Source organism: Pygoscelis adeliae, unplaced genomic scaffold (genome assembly GCF_000699105.1).
Source record: "Pygoscelis adeliae isolate BGI_AS28 unplaced genomic scaffold, ASM69910v1 Scaffold232, whole genome shotgun sequence".
NCBI classification, from domain to species: Eukaryota; Metazoa; Chordata; class Aves; order Sphenisciformes; family Spheniscidae; genus Pygoscelis; species Pygoscelis adeliae.
Genome location: NW_008824473.1, coordinates 4,476,176 through 4,492,910, shown reverse-complemented (window position 1 = coordinate 4,492,910; position 16,735 = coordinate 4,476,176). Strand labels below are relative to the sequence as shown.

Here is a 16,735-nt window from a genome sequence, read left to right as displayed (position 1 = left end):
AGTCAGACATTGTAGGTATGGTTGCACAATCTATGGAAAACCATCACTGTGTTTACCTTTTGAATTTGTCATGAACTTGCTGAGGTCTCATGTTATAGGATTCGCTTATTCTGTTTTAGTGTGCAGGACTGGGAATCAGGAAAGTCCTGTTACCTTTGCAGCCCTTGGATGTTAGCAGGGAATGTATTTTATGAGGAATAGCTTGTGCTTTAGCACAGAGGGCAGCAAGCTTCGTGTGGGACATACCATGGGTATTACAGAGGAGGAGCAGGCTCAGATGTTTTCTTCTAGACTTAAAGTTGCTTCTGATTTGAAAGAAAAGACTTAGTATGGAGAGATTTTAAAGCCATGGAGGGAGAAATGGGAAGTTTGTGTATATGCTTATACGAAGTTTTATGTAATAAGTAATTGTTATTATTTATTGTATAAATCTCTTCCTGTAAGTTGTATCTGTAACTGTTAATTTGAACTGTGTACATACAAACCCTGTGGAGTCGTTCAAGCTAAGACAATGACTTTGTTCTCTATTGAAATGCCAGTGCTTAGCTTTCTGCATGAAGTCTCTCTCTGAATAATAGCAGATATCCAACCAAGAACCAAAAGGAAGGTTTCTGGAGGGTTTTCCCTCCAGTGACAGAAGGATATAATGTACTGTTAGTTTTATTTAAATATAACGCTCAGAAAATGTGAAACCCAGAAGAAAAAACAGATGCAAATGGGGGAAGTCATTGGCTACTATATGAAGAAGATAGCTAACAAGAATGCAAACACGCTTTTTCTGTGTAATGGCTTTAGTGATTCATAATAATTTCCAATTATTTACTACCTGAATCAATGACAGCTATGAAAAGAATATATTCATTTTCTAGAAAAAATACCTATGATTGTTAGGCATGAAAAAGTTTCTTGAGGCAAGAGAATTTCACACAGCTTGCTCTTACTTTAGCTATTACTGTGCCAAAGATGTTCAATTTTCAAGACTTAATCGTAATTAAAGTTCTGACACACTATGTTATGCTATCAAAACAGAAAATAAAGACAAACACTTTGGAGTTTGCCTGTATTACATTATTCTTTAATATAAATGACATATAAGTTTTACAAATTAGAGAGATTGACCTTGGAGTATTAAGAGGCTGCAGAAGATTCTTTTAAGGTGACATTTTTATTGAGTATATGTTTAGCTTTGTAGATTGACAGTAGAAATGTGCAGCCTACCTTTGATGTGCTTGCTACCCACTGGTACGGGTTGAAGAATCCCAGTTTGCAGAGGGCTTCAAATCACTCTAAGAAGATACTTCTACGAATGATGTCCCAGCAATGTCCAGCTAGGCCTTGCTGTTACTTCACTTCATATTTTGCTATACTTATGATTTTTCTTATAATCTAAATTTCACAAATTCATCAGATGGGGAGCCTGCATATCTCTACTTGACAATTAAAAACATTGTTTAAAAAACAAAAACAGTAAAGGATGCTGACAAATGTACAATGCAGAACAAGTGAACAGTGAACTGCTAGTATTTTTGGTTTAGATATATACATGGACTGATACCAATGACTAAACCTTAATACCATACTCTGCAAGGCAGTCTCACTGAAGTCATTATAACTGCTCTTTTGACTAAGGTGAGATGGATTTGCCCTAGAGAAATTTAGTCATTGAGCTCCAGACATAGGTTACAGGTCTTTTTACTGCAGACTACTCATTATTTTGTTCAATAGGATTATGTTAGGCTAATCCTGAATAGCATTGCTCTAGAAGAATGGCAAACTTTAAAGAACTATGTATACAATATGAATTTATTTTATTTTCCCAAAATAATGATATTAGCAACAACTTTATTTGCCTCTGCTAAATAGATACATTCAGAATTTGCTTAGTGTTATAGTGGATATTTTTAAACCTCCAGGGCTTGAAATAAATTTAAAGGAGGTAACTCTCACCTTCTCAAGTCTCAAGATGATTTGAGAGTCTTTTTTCCCTCTACTATTTTTTTTTTTTGTGTGTGTGGCTATAAAAATAACCTCAATCGCTATTTTTTTTTTTTTTATATCATAGCTTGACAAATATTTACTCCGAATCTCATATACAGTGGAATCTGAAAACCTGTAGCATTCAGCAAACTGAAAAATACCACAGAAAGCATGCTGGAAAAGAAGGCTGAAATAAGTCGGTTTAAAGCACAGTTGGCAATTCTTTTTGATGTTATGCTTGATCTTGTACATCTGTAATGATTCATTTATTCCACATCAATGGATCATCTCCACTTTAAAGCGAAGTTTCTGGTATTTGGCATTAATTGTTAGCAACAATTTTTTGAACAGGCCTATTACAACAGGTACTTTAGCTGAAACACAACCAAACCCCATATTTAGACATCTATTTGTAATTTCCAATCTGTACTGCAGAACGTTCATGGATACACCGAAAAGCAGAAGGCTGGATTTCCCAGTACTGCACGGGGTTGCTGAAGAGACTCACACCGGAATAGCTAGCCTTTTTGGTGTTGTAGCCAAGAGGGCAAAAGTCGTTGATACCAACCGAAGCAATTTTGTTGTTATGAAGATAGACCACCTGAAAAGTATAGAAGTATAGAAGTGAGACATAGAGCTACCGTGGCAAATAGGATGAATGATTTGATGTCAAATTCTTGGTATGTATTGTGCAATGTTATACAGAGTAACAATATATCCTTTTTTCCAAACAAATGCTTGATTCTGCTTACCTTTTGAAATACCTAGAGTATACCCAATTAGAAATAATTTCTACAGAAAGAGCAGAAACTGTGCAAGGCAATCTAATAACATTACTATCATTTGATCATACTGTAACCAAAACAGGAGTCAAAGATGTGGAATTATTAATATAGTGCTGTGGTTCAGAAGCATATGCTGTATGTAAAGAATATATTTGGTGCTAATTGGTTTCTCTCCAGCTCTAATGCTTTCCCTCTCATGAGTGCAAACTGTACAGGACCCAGAGCCAAAGTAATCACTAATGATGATTTAAAATAGCTGATGAATATCACTTTGCTCCAGAGTCATCATTTCTGATTAATTTTCCCAAGCTACATGCAAGTGGTGATTTACATTTAGGAGTCTTCATTCTTTGGGAGCTTGCTTTCCCATAAAATCTCAGTCCAAGTGAAGACAGATTTTAATTGGTTCCAAGAGGCCATATTTCTAGCTATCCAGCCACACAGACCTCAAAAATACTGCTGATGTGAAATGCATATTGCATCTCTTTGCCCTTCTGAAGGCACAGCTTTGTGAGATACCAAACGGAAGGTTCTTGGGAAAGGTTGCAAAATGTCACTGAGTAGAATTGAAAAAAATTCAACAAAAGAAATGTTTTTTGAAAGCATTTTTTGAATAAAGAGGAAATCGAAGTACACAAATAATCCCATATTTATTGAGTCCCCTCAGATACACGGAGATAATGAATTCACACCTCCAGGTCTATACACCTCCATAGCCACATCCACACAAAAATCAGAATAAGAGTCTTCCTGTTGTATGCAACTTTTCCAGGCCTGTTCAACAGTTTACGAAACTTGCATCAAGTTACCTTTTGCACAAATACTGTATATGTTTCTGTTCAAGACCAAGTAAACACACAAATACCATTTGGAATCTTTCAACTATTGCTCTCTGAGGCAGTATGATAAACTTTACCTGGATATATTTGTGTTCACCCAGCCCACTAGGTACTCTGACAAGTTCATTGTTGTTCAAATGGAGCTCTCTCAAATGAGGTACATTGTTAAGAGAACCATTTTCAACTGAAGAAATACTGTTGAAGCTGAGACCCAATCTGAAAAACAAACAAACAAACAAATATGTTAAACTTGCCCACATAACCATCTTTCTTGGGTTGATTACTTCTCTACACTACTGTAGTAGAACAGACCAGACTAATTTTCAGAATTATGTGTGAGGTACAGACTCACCACGGAGAACTAATTCAGTTAAACATATTTAAATGTTTGACATCTGATGTGAACTATCATAATTACCATGATATCATCCAACTTGTGCCCATGGTACTGCATACTTTCATAAGCTATACGACTAATCCCACTGTAAATATATACTGTGCACCTCCATAGGCACCAGTCTCTCTTTAAAAGCTGAATAAGAGTTTCTTTCATGACTTTAGGAGCACTGGCTGTAACTTTCTTTGTCAAACTACCTAACCCAGGGTGACCAGAACTGTTAAGTTTAAATCTTCACCACATCCTTCTAAGATACTTATGTAGTTAGAGCCATGTTACAGACTGGAAACAGGAGCTGAGTCATGCATAATGATCTGTCCAGCAGGACACAGAAGTGGGACGTACACATTTCTCCTAGGTTCCAGACCAGAGCTTTCATCACAAAATCATCCTTCCTGCTTTATAGATCCACATTCTGGGTTTACTAGCACAATTTATGTCCAATTTGGAAAATCTGGTCCTATCTGTGTATTTCTGTGTTAATACTATTTTGGTTTGCAATTACCAAACTACAGAATTTTTTCAGGAGACTCTCATAAGTTATAATGCTCTTTGTTGCAGTAAGGGATTCAGTGGTAATTCTGCAGGAGTTGTCATCATCAGGAGTGTTGTCCTTTGAGAAAATTATTTCTATAAAAGCTAAACCTAGTTCATCTAGTTTGCTTTATCTTTTTTCTTTAAGCAATCTCTTTTAATTTTTGAGGGAAAAAAATGCTCTGAGATTTATTAATAACTGAATCAGTTAAAGAATTTGATGTAGGTAATCAGAATCCTTGTGATAAAATAATTTGCTATGGATGAGTACTTTAAGTCTTATTCACAGTAATCTACTACCTGTAATTCTTTGTGGCTTGTGCCAGCTTCAAAAGTCAGAATCTGGACCTAGTATAAAATCACAGAACTAAAAATTCTTGTTTGATCTTTATGGCAGAGATGTTTCCAGAAATAATGCTGTCCAAGAATGGAAGTGCATTTTATAATTTTCCTTTTAAATATAAACTGTCAAAGAAAGATGTTGTTAACTAGTATTATATGTAATACAAATAGTCATATCATGCTCATTTAAACATTGCAATGTTGTCAAACTATTAAATGACAAAGGAGAGCTCAATGAGATCTCCCACTGACATCAACTGGGATTTATTTCACTCAGAAATCAGTTCACAGTATCCCATATCTTTGCTAGAATTTGGTCAGGAAGAATTTTCATTTAAAAGTTATTTGAACAAAATTCCTTTTGAGTAGACTACATCAAGATTTAGGAAAGCTTGGGGCATTTGATCCTACAGAGCAATTTGGTCTGAAGATTTACAGAATAACTTCAGTGATGGGTGCTCACAGTGAATGTCTTTAAAAGGATTGGGAAAAAAAAAAATTTTGGCAGAAGGCTATAAATTCTTGGTTGACACATATATATGCTCGCTACTAATATATGCTCGCTAGATATGCAGGTCTACACGCAGATGTGTCACACCTAGGGAGACCAGCATGAAAAAAAGCAGGTCTGACTTTCATATTGGTCTGTTGAAGCAAAAGTAACCCCGTTACACACCATAGGGATGGACAAGATCCAACCCTGCATTAGCTCATGCAGGGAAACTCTTAAGGAAAGAGTAAAATTGAAGCAGTCTGTTGAAAAGTGGATCTAACTCCCACAAGCAGTGAAAATATATATAATTACATCTCATCCTAATGTGTTACAAACAAACTCTCAGTCACTCGGGGCTATGTTTACAAATGAAAAGTCAATATTAGTGTGTAAAATACAGGGTGATTAAGAATGTTAGGAAAGAATATGGTCTCCATCTCTCTTCTTTTTCCCATGGGAAAAAAAAGGGAAGAATTTGAAAAATCACTCTTGCTTAATATATTGACATATGACTTCCTTTTATATTACTGAATAGGTAACATTTTCCCAGTGTTTTAGCTGATCTAGTCACAGTGTTCTACATCATTGAAGAGCAACATCAAAAACATATCTAAAAATTTAAGAAATTCTCAAATATTTTTTCACCTTCTTTTGTCTCCAACATCCCTGCTGGCTCATTTCCACTTTTTTTTAACAAACTTCATGCTGCTCAACATCATGGTTATTCTGGGCTTGATGCAACATCCACTGTATGGACCTAGATCTTTTCAGTAAACTTTAATAGGATATAGACATTAGTAACATCAGTTGTGTAATGTGTATATCCTCCTGTGGAGCTCATTCTTGCATGTAACCAGCAAACTCTTTGCTTGGTTTACATTCATGAGATTTTTTTTTCCACTGAAGCACTATATGAAGACTTTTGAAAGACTTAAGAGTAATTTTACAAGGAAAACAAACAAACAAAAAGGACAAATATTGGCAATCTGCTAGAACTCAAGAATTCAAAAGAGAATGAGCAGTAGATCTACACTGAGCTTTTGCATGGAACAATTTACAGTTCAAAACACCATAACACAGTCAGAAAAATGACCTGTTTCTCAAAGCCTAACTGTGCTTTAGGGCAGCTATTAGAATGTTGAGCATGAGTTGACATGATCCAGGAGAAGAGTGGTCAGACTCCATCCGTACTGATGTTCATGAAGACTTACATGTGTAAATAAAAGCTGTTTTTTCAGTAGCTTGTTTCCGTGGCATAAGGGGCGTGCTGCCCCTTAGATTTATCCCATATGCTGTCCTGGAGCTCTCCCATAGCTCTCTTCTTTCTTCATCTGTCTGCTCTGTTATGTCCAATGTGTTCCTTTTTTCACCAATCTGTATTCTGCCTCACTTTTCAACTTTGCAAGAGAGGATTTCTGACTATGCTTAGGTTGCCTGCTTAAGCACAGGCCAGAGGGCAGTTCAAAACTTGGTGCCTGCTCTGAGCAGCTCCACATTTCCACACCACGATCAACAGAGTATCTTGTTTCTCCGTACAGTACAGCCTCAGTGGAAGCAGCCCAAGGTTAGATATTTTTAGTAGTCCATCAGCACTTGCTGCATAAAACTTTGTCTTAAGAAGGACTTCCAACAATATTGTCCATGTGATGCTGCCTGTAGTGTTTTCCAAGCGTGAATGTGAAAAAGCAGAAAAACTCTGTCGTCTGCAGGACAGCTGACAGACCCCACACCTCCCTCTTCCAGTAAAGTAAATTACTCTTTACCTGAGTAGTTATGATCTTGTTTTGGTTTTGGAAGTTGTCTTTATAATTTCTCTGGAGGATGTTACATTTTATACTAAGCCTCTATCATAAACAATAACTGATTCATAGTCCCCTAACCCATAATTACGGTATTTTTATTTTTTCATTAAAATCCAGGAGCAGACTGTTTTTGAACAGGGATGAATCTGTGATCAAATATGAACATCAAACATGAGTTGAAATGTCTTATTTTACAAGCTCTAGAAAGTTGTTCTAAGCTTTATCATTTGGAATTGCCAGACTTGGGGTATGTGTGGTTACTATACACTTCATTGCAATAAATTGCTGACCAAGCTACTATAAACGGCAGTAAACTTAACTCCTGTTGCTCAGTAATCTTTCTTTGATTTCTGTTTTCTGCCTTCATTATGACAAGCTGAATGATTAAGATGAAGATCCAGGAATTAGATCCAGTAATCTGATTAACGGTCTTTTAGGTCAATTACACTTCTATTGTCATACAAAAGTTTTCAAGTATCATAGTATTAAAATACCTTGTAGTAAAGGCCCATTTTACTATTTTAGCATGTTATCTAATGTGAAGTAATTCACAAATAATTATGTATGTCTATAACTGCTCTTTGGGAATTCTCCTTACATTTTCCTACAGTTAGAGAAACTTATTCAACAATGTATTCACAGATTAGCAAGATACAATCACTCCGAAAAAATGACACTTTTTCATTTATATTGTATGATTATTTTTTTGTCATGTTCCTGGACTCATTGCAGACTTGCCTTTCTTGAGAAACAAAGGAAACACTGTTGCAAGCAGTTTTGGTTCCCATGTGCTTTTTTCCTCTGTTTCCAGGGCAAATTGCATGAGCAATGCAGTGTCCCAAGAAAAATGCATAAACCAAAGATGGAAATACAATGAAAGAAGCATGACATAATTAAAAAATCTAATTGCTCTCTTTATCTTTTTTTTTTTTTTTTTTTTTAATCAAACAAACAGTTGTCCTGGGCATACATCACTCATAAACGAAAACAGTTAGAAAGAGTTGTTAGGAAAAAAAAAAAGTGTTTTGTTCTCTTAAGTCAGTACACAAGTCCTTAGAAGCTTTTCCTGCTAAATTATCTACTGCTTCAATGATGATAACGCTCATGAAGCCCAGAATGATGTTTTTTTATTGTGTGTGGTGGTTACAATTTCAACTAATATTTTATGTAAAAAGAAGAAATGAATTCTTACTTCGCCAAGTTGGTGAGTCCAGACAGACCTTCAGCATCAATTTTGCTAATTTTGTTGCCATCAAGGTGAAGTTCAGTAAGGGATGGGGGAAGGCCTGAGAGAGAGAACACCATCAAATTACTTTTGATAAAACCGTATTATTATCTTTTTTTAAAGGACTTGTGTCATACTGAGGCTTTTTTACAGTAACAAAAAGATTTTTACTAGACACAGCCAAGGACAATTCACTGAATGAGAAAGGAACTTTCACAATCAGGGAAACTGAAAACAACTAGTAACAATTTATTTGGCATGAAATAAGACCAAGCTCCTAATGTCATTATAGAACAGTTAATTCTTAAAAAAATAGCTAAACTAAATTATTCTCAGATATGAATTCTTGCTTTCATGATTATGTAAATGGAACATATATGATAGTGTAGGAGAAAGAGCTTTCATTTTAGCCAGACTATCCTTATACATAAATCTACAAACATTTGGCACCTAGATATTTAAAAAATAACAGCAGCAGAAAATGAGATTATAAAGATGAAGCAAAAATAATTTTAATGTTATTTTAGGTAGGGCACATACTTGTTTGCAAATTCTGTTTATCAGGAAAAAAAAATTGGAACAAAATATTTTAACTATCTGAGGTCCCTCAGAGGAATATCCAAAACAGGAAATGTGGGAAGAAAGAAATAACAACTAGTATTAACTTTCAAAAAGTTTTCAGCTATTTCAAAACAATCTGCTGGCTGACATATGAATAAATTGAATATAATTTCCTCTGGATTGGAACCATTCTGGTTTGTTTTGTTTTCTTTTCTTTTAATAGGTTATATTGAAATTGCTCTTATTTTGTAGTAATTTGCAATGAAGTATTTTTAAAAATAGCAAATATTTCTGTTTTGTATAGAAATAGTATTTTTTATTTCAAACCCACAGACTTGTGGAGGGCTGATTTTATGTTTGTAGAACTTCAGTTAATTCTACATGAATTTACATCTGTGTAATGTTGATCAGGCTCACCAACCAGGGTTGGGGGGTGAAAACATTCTTCCACTTTATATTTCAGCTATGAGACAAGAAAAGCAAAATAACATAAAATGGCTTACTTTTGACAGTGCACCTCTTGTGGAGCTTCTCATAATAGAAAAACAAAATTTTCCAAATGAATAAAAGTCAACTGACCAAAAAATGAAGTAGTCAAGTAATGGATACTCTAAGGACTGACACAAAAGTCTTCCATAATCATTTTTTTTCCAGCTGACTAGAAGTCATTATATTATATCTATGCAAATCTCTGAAATATTAATTGAATTTCTTACCTTTTGGGATGGTAGTAATGTTGGTATCCGCGATACGGATGTAGGAGAGCCTCTTCATCCCCTGAAAAGCTCCATTTTCAATGCCTGAACTCTTGATTGGATTGGTGCCTAGTTCTGCCAACAAAACATGGTCGTGAGCTGTGCTGCAGTGCAGGTACCTATATCCTTCAAGTCAAAGCTAACTTGGAAGTACAATTTATTGGAGCATTTCTTGGCTTTCTACATAAAATCACTGATTGAACTAAAAACAACATCTTGAAAAAACATTGAGTTGATTTTGTTATAATTTCTCATGCTCGTACCTAAGACAATCACTTGATTCAGTCCGTTAAAGACAGCTTTCCTCAACTTGGAGATCTCATTCTCATGAGCCCGTATCTCCTGAAGAGACTTCGGCATATTTTCTGGGAGTTCCTTCAGGTTGTTCTTGGACAGGTAAAGTCTTTCCAGTTTCTTCAGAGGAGCAAAAGCTAACGGGCTTATTTTGCTGATTTTGTTGTTAACAAGGATCAATGCCTGTGGAGTAATAATGAAGGAGATCTCAGATGATCACTAGGGAAATTATTTTAGGAATGAAACATTTAAAAATGATTATTCTTTTCTAGTGTCTTTTGATGTCTTTTGACCAAAAGACAATCTAATGAGCTGAAGAAAATGCAATGCAGTACTAAAACAAACAGATTAAGACCTTCTGAATCAGTGAAAGATAAACAAGGCTTGCATAACAAATACAAGTGTTATTTCATTGCTGAGGTATATGCAGCTTCTGTTAACATCCATAATTTATACCCAAGAATAAGTACAACCCTTCCATTTGAAAGCTGTGAAGAACAAAGCATTCACATAAAACTAACATTATCAGTTTTATTTGGGTTTCTTTCTGATTCTGTTTATTCTGAGGATACTTTTATACCTTACCCATCATCACACAACCAACCTAACCAGTTTTTCCTAAACAGAAAATTCTATTACTCAATACAGTGAAGGCACAGCCCAGCTTAATAAAAATATGTATATCATCACCTCTTTCTTGTTAGTCTTATAGACTGCACTTATTAGATATCTGTCTGATAATAACCTCATTTTTGCAGAGATATAAGCTATTTTTTGGTAAGCGTAACTTGGTATGGAAAGGCAGCAATTTGAAGCACCACACTCTTAAGTCCTGCAGTTAGGCGTCATGGGCCATATTCATTCTGCCTACTACGTAGGTGCCTAATCTAGTTCTCACAACAATTGTGATATCTAGACTCAGGGTAACTCTAAGCAAATTAGCTCTCTATACAGTCGGGGAGAAAGGCCTCTATGAAAGCTCTGTTACCTGTAATAGGTGGTCTCTGTATGCCTCTGAAATTTTACATTACTTCTCAATTTTATTGATTAACCAACCATGACATAAAAAGGGAGAAGAAAGTCCCATTACTGTCAGAACAGTAATGCAGCTAATGGAAAAGATTTCAGATATGATACATATCAGAATGAATCTTATCATTCCATCTGTTTGCTATCTACTTATCAGACTTACAGTGCTGCATGTTTGTGCAGTGAATTAGGTAGAATGAGCTGTATAAATATAGATATAATATCTACTTATATTTATTACTAGAGAAGAGCTATAGAGCATCTTGGATCACTAACTCCATTATGCTGTTTTCAGAAACAGAAGACAACAGTTGCTGCTAAACCACAATTTTTTATATTGCATATACTATAGTTAACATTCAGTGCATTTTAATACACTTTTAATATTTTCAGAATTACATTTTAATCTGTTTCTTGGAGCATTCAACTCTTTCCACAATCAGTTAAGTATTAAAAGAGTGCCAAGAAGTGTATCAGCATCTGTGACAGCACCTCTCCATCATGAAAACTGAAATAGAGGTGAGAAGATAGTTTAAAATGGTATTTGATGTGTGTTTTTTCCCTAATGGACTCCTCTTGCAGATCATCCTGAGCAAAGCAAGCAGTGTGCTCTGTACATGGTTTCACTGAGTACACATAAAGCTGAGTGTATCTGGTTTTAATTTTGTATGCTAGCTAACAATAACACATTTGCAAGAGGAGGTAGAAAAGGTCACTCACAGTTCAGCAGAGCATTTCCTTAACAATAAGCCTCTCCCAAAATAAATATATTGGTCAGTGAGAGCCATGGCCCCAACTCTCTTTTATTTGAGCCTAAGCTGTAAGAACTGCCATGAGAACACATGGGGTACACATGGGGTGTGGTTTCCTGAGTCATCATTGCCAGAATTGTGATACAGATGTAGATTCTGCCTGTAGTGTAATACAGCTACCTGCACAATATTAGGACACGGGAAACAATCCAGTTATTATGAGGGGTACAGCTTGAATTATGCAGATGAGTCTCAGTTTTTATCATAATAACTGAATAACTGAATGTGTTACTGCTAATTACATTCTTTTTTTTTCCCTTAATTTTCCATGGATTTCTTTTCCATAGATCTCTAAGTCAACATTCAATGAGTTTAGACTCATCTTATAAGCACTTGAAATTTTTATCCTGTATCTTGCTTTCTACTGCTTGGTCATTTATTTCAGCTAAAAGTCTGCCTTATCTTTTTTTCTTTTTTATTTGATTTGTTTTAACTTTGTTGCCTTTTAGATAAAAAATGTTTGGGCCATGATTATCACAGCTGATGATCTGATGTGAAATATTTGTTGCTGGAAATAGATAGGTATACATTCAGCTACACACATGAAAATATTCTCTGAGTAGTTGATGTTAAGAGGATATTACAGCTCTTCAGAGCAGAACTGATAGTCCTGACCAAAGCCAGAAGTTATGCAGGTATCTAGGATTAATCTGTTCTGCTTTGCCAATGCTTTCTCCTGAATATGGAGTAATATGACCATGTTATCTTGGGGAAACACACAGAACCGTTTTATTCAAACATTCAGAAAGTCTCTCACTTAGAAATGATGGTATCTATCAAAGGTATGTTTAAAAATACTGATTTCACAGTGGGAACGTATCTATGGTGGTATAAGGTGGGAAGGTATCACAAGCCTGTGGTTTTCAACTTTTTTGTACCAGAATAGCATTTCCCACTTACACCCCGCACTGCAAGTCCCTGCTCCCAGTATTTTAAACCTGCATTATTTTTCCACACTGTTGTGCAGCTGTAAAGAAGAAAAAATAAACCCATCTATCAGAATTTGCAAGAGAAGTTTTACTGTCTCCCAGAGCAACAGCAAATGATGAGGATAACACACCAGCGTAGCACCTGGAGAGCCACTCCTGAGTTCCTTTCCCACTTCACAATAACTCTATTATATGCAAGACTTAAAGAACTAAGTTATTAGCCTTGGAGCAATGCTGTTTACTTTCCTCAGAATGTGCCCCGTATGGTTTGCATGTAACAAAAGTTAAAACAAAACAAAATAACATAAAATTAAAAACTCAGGGGAATATAGAGGTCAGCGAAAACAGGAACTAGAGCAGAAAAACCTAGGGAAAACATCTGCAGGCAGTGCTACTGAGGAAGGGACATTAGGCAAAAACATGCCACATGGACTAGCTATCCTGAATAAAGCCCAGATGGCATGACAGGGCATTATATTCATCTTGTTAAAGGACATATAAAAATTTTGTACAGGGCAAGAAGTACTCGGAGGGAAAAATGAGGGTCAGCCTGAAAGTGCTGAAAGTGCTGGAGCCCCTTGGCCACAGATAGTACTTGTGATGATGCTTGTATGAAATGATTTGGCAGAAATCCGACAGCCTAGAACAGAGCCACAGGAATTGATACTTTTATTCAAAAATCTATCTTCTTCCACACTTCCATTTTTAGTGGGGGGAAAAAGATATTTCTTTTAAAATAAATGTACTCCCCCCACCAAAAAAAAAAAAAAAGAGTTGAAGCATATCACCAATTCACAATACAAAAGGCTGAGCACCCGAATGTACAGCTTTCAGCATGACCTGGTATGGGTGCAAAGATATTTAGCCATAGGTAAGAAAGGAGGAAAGAAAGAAAGAGAAAAAAAAGAGACAGAAATACATCAATTATTAAAGACATCCCTTACTCAGGCTTAGAGGGTTCATAGCAATTTGCTATGGATAAGAGAAAAATTAGCTTCCATCTTCATTTTCCTGAGATAAAGCCTTTTTCCCTTGTCATATATAGAGTGTAAACATTGCATGGTAAACATCGACCCTATTATAATATTGCACTGTGGTAATACCTACGGACCATCTTATCATGACCAGCAGTTTAAGTGGTTCTCAGAGAGGAAAAAAAAATCCAAGCTTTGCTCCAAAAATGGCTCACTTTTTACTGAAACACCTCTGGTATTAGTGTAGTCAGAAAAAAAAAAAAAAAATCACTGTATGACAGGAATAGATGCTGGCTCCGTTGAAGTCAGTGGGAGTCTGGCCATTTAGCTCCCTCTGGCCTGGTTTCTACCTCAAATATTTATTCCCAAAACAAAAAGGAGGATTCACAATTCAGGAAAATTTTGGAACACTTGTTGGCAGGCTTTTGTCAAAATACACCCTGACAAACTGCAGAGGGAGCGTGTGGCAATCATGTAGGAGCTAGCATAGGGTTGTTCTTGTTGGGGTTACCAAAACTTAGAATTTTTGCCCTGTCTGGGGGTGGGGAGCAGGGGATTGTATTTTTTTGGTGTAATTTCATTATGTGAGAATCTCAGGGGATTGTTCTGAGGGGTTTTCATCCCTGTTTCTGTTCTTCTTAATTTAGAATAATTTGAAGCAAGAACCTTGCCAAAATCAGAAGTGAACTGTAAAATGATCAGCAAATTGTTATCAGCCATAATACATGGTGATACATCTGTTTTGCCAGCTGGGGATGGTACTCTTACCTAACATCTAATCTTTAATGATGCATGCGTCCTTCGGGGTTTAAACTGAAAAGTTAATCCACTGACCCGATGGAATTTCTTTAATTTCCTGGGTTATGTATTACATTATTACCTGGTTTTTATTACAGTTCTGCTAGGAACAGTAATGCCTTAAGAATTGTAAGCTCAGGAGTCAGGCATCCAAATAAAAATAATAATCAATTTCATCCTTTTTGTTTGCCTTATGTTTTTAGTTGTTACTAAAAAACTACATACTCATAACCTGGACATATATTCAAGTTTTTCTGCCAAATTATTAGAAGTAGATGTACACTTAGGGAAAAAAAAACCAAAACAAACAACAAAGAACACAAAAAATATAAAACAGAACTTGACTTTCTTCTCTGATTGTGTTATACCAGGAGGCAGAATTTTACAAAATAAGTATTTGTTTTAAAATTAATTTAAAAAAATCATAAACATTGGTAAACTTGAAGGAAGCAAGAGCCCCTGAATCCAAGGAGGTCTCTGAACAGAATTCCAGATGGTATGTCTCCTGAAGGGCCCATGATCTAGTTAAGGCAAGAAAAGGATAAAGGTATAAAAAAACATGATGGCACAATTATTCTTTGTTGTTACTTAAATTCTTTGGTAGGGTTTGGTAGTAACCCTACCAAGCCTAGGATCTAGCGGACGTAGCTAAGAAAGGCAAGGAAAAAGGGATGACATAGAAACAATAGGGAAGAGATGAATGAACTGTGAGGGGAGGAGATGGCAAGGCATTGGAGCAACGGCCTGTCAGTATAAACAAAAGAAGACTGTGGAAAGCAGTTTGATCACATCCACAGTACCTTGTTGAATAATCTCGCAAAGCCAAGGAGCCTGCTGCAGATCTAGTCTGCATGGTGTTTGAGCTCTCACTGATAAGCCTTGTGTAACATGACTTGCACAGATGACCACAGAGCAGCTGGCTTTACATTTTCCTGCTCTAAGAAAAAATAATCTTAATGCTTTGGAGTTCTAGAGAATCTTTCAACCCTGTCCTTGTCTACTGAGGCAAGCATTTTGGTCATTCATTTTATTACAATGTACTTGTTTATTTTATTGTTGTATTCTATAAAATTTCCTTTTTTTCATTAGCTTAATAACACTGACTCTCTCCAGACTTTTAAGGATCTCAAAGTATTTTCTTCTGTTGTTTTCCTCACATGAAAAGATCTTTACCCTCGGCACATTAAAAATGTTTTGCATGCATGTGGTGTGTTGCATGCTTGTTTCAGTGGAAAATCTGATTGTGTGTTAAGCACAATGCAAAGGAGTGTCTGAGGACATGACAACTCTCTAAGGCAGTGCTGCGATTCAGAAAGATTAACTTTTCTTTTTTCCTCAGAATATTTTTTAGAAACCTACAGCTGCACCAAGTGCAAAAAAAAATAAAAAAAAGGTATCTCTCAGTCCTGTTAAGAATGTCTGCCTTTGATGATAGTGGAAATTGAGTTCAGAGATATAAACTGGACAGAGATATCTGTCTTTGTTTTTTTACAGCATGCCGGTGGTTACTGATTCTTCATTCTGTGATTTGCAGAGCATTAAGTTTCCTTAACTTCTCTTTTAATTATGCCTGGGAAAAAGGAACTGAAGCTGTAGTGAGTCATCAGAAGACTGTGTTCTTTCATTAATATTTTTTGACCTGTTAAGAGCTTTTCTGTATCCCTGGAAGATGTTCTTAGACTTTTCTTCAGTTAATCTGGGCTCTTGTCCTTCCATAGGGAACCTTCTTTTGATTAAAAAAAAAAAAGTGCACGAAAATTTTCTAATGCAATACTTTGTTTTTCCACTTGATATTACTGCAAAGAGTGTTTCAGTTTATTTGCCCATATATTTAGTGTCAATAACACCTTAGTGTGGATGTGGTCATAACCTTCAGTCCCAAGTTTAAATCTTTTATCTCTTTCATGCAGGTCTTTGCTTTCGGTATAAGTACAACTGGTTTTAGCACTGTTGTATGCACAACCATGGCTTTGCATAGTTCTGCCAGCTTAAATTAAGCAATGTTCCATTTGATTTCAGACCAATAGCGCATTCGTCTTCTTTTCCTGTACTAACACTGTGCCATTGAAAAATTCCTGTTGGAAAGGCATGCAGTCACTATTCTGTTGTTTGTGTTGTTCTTACAGTGATCTAATACACAGTAGTTTCTTTTACCTCTTTTTCCAAGTGCCAGGCGTTATGCTGGTTTG

General features: G+C 35.9%; 1 protein-coding gene across 1 annotated transcript in view; it reads right to left on the bottom strand.

Moving 5' to 3' along the window:
• Positions 1-1,053: 1,053 nt before the first annotated feature.
• Positions 1,054-16,735, bottom strand: part of DCN (decorin) — a 40,320-nt gene continuing 24,638 nt past the window's right edge. The window contains exons 4-8 of the mRNA XM_009321322.1: positions 9,974-10,187; positions 9,672-9,785; positions 8,362-8,455; positions 3,679-3,817; positions 1,054-2,578 (exon numbers count right to left, since the gene is read on the bottom strand). Of these exons, the coding sequence (XP_009319597.1) occupies positions 2,384-2,578; positions 3,679-3,817; positions 8,362-8,455; positions 9,672-9,785; positions 9,974-10,187 (756 nt within the window). The 3' untranslated portion in view covers positions 1,054-2,383. The remainder of the gene's footprint in view (positions 2,579-3,678; positions 3,818-8,361; positions 8,456-9,671; positions 9,786-9,973; positions 10,188-16,735) is intronic.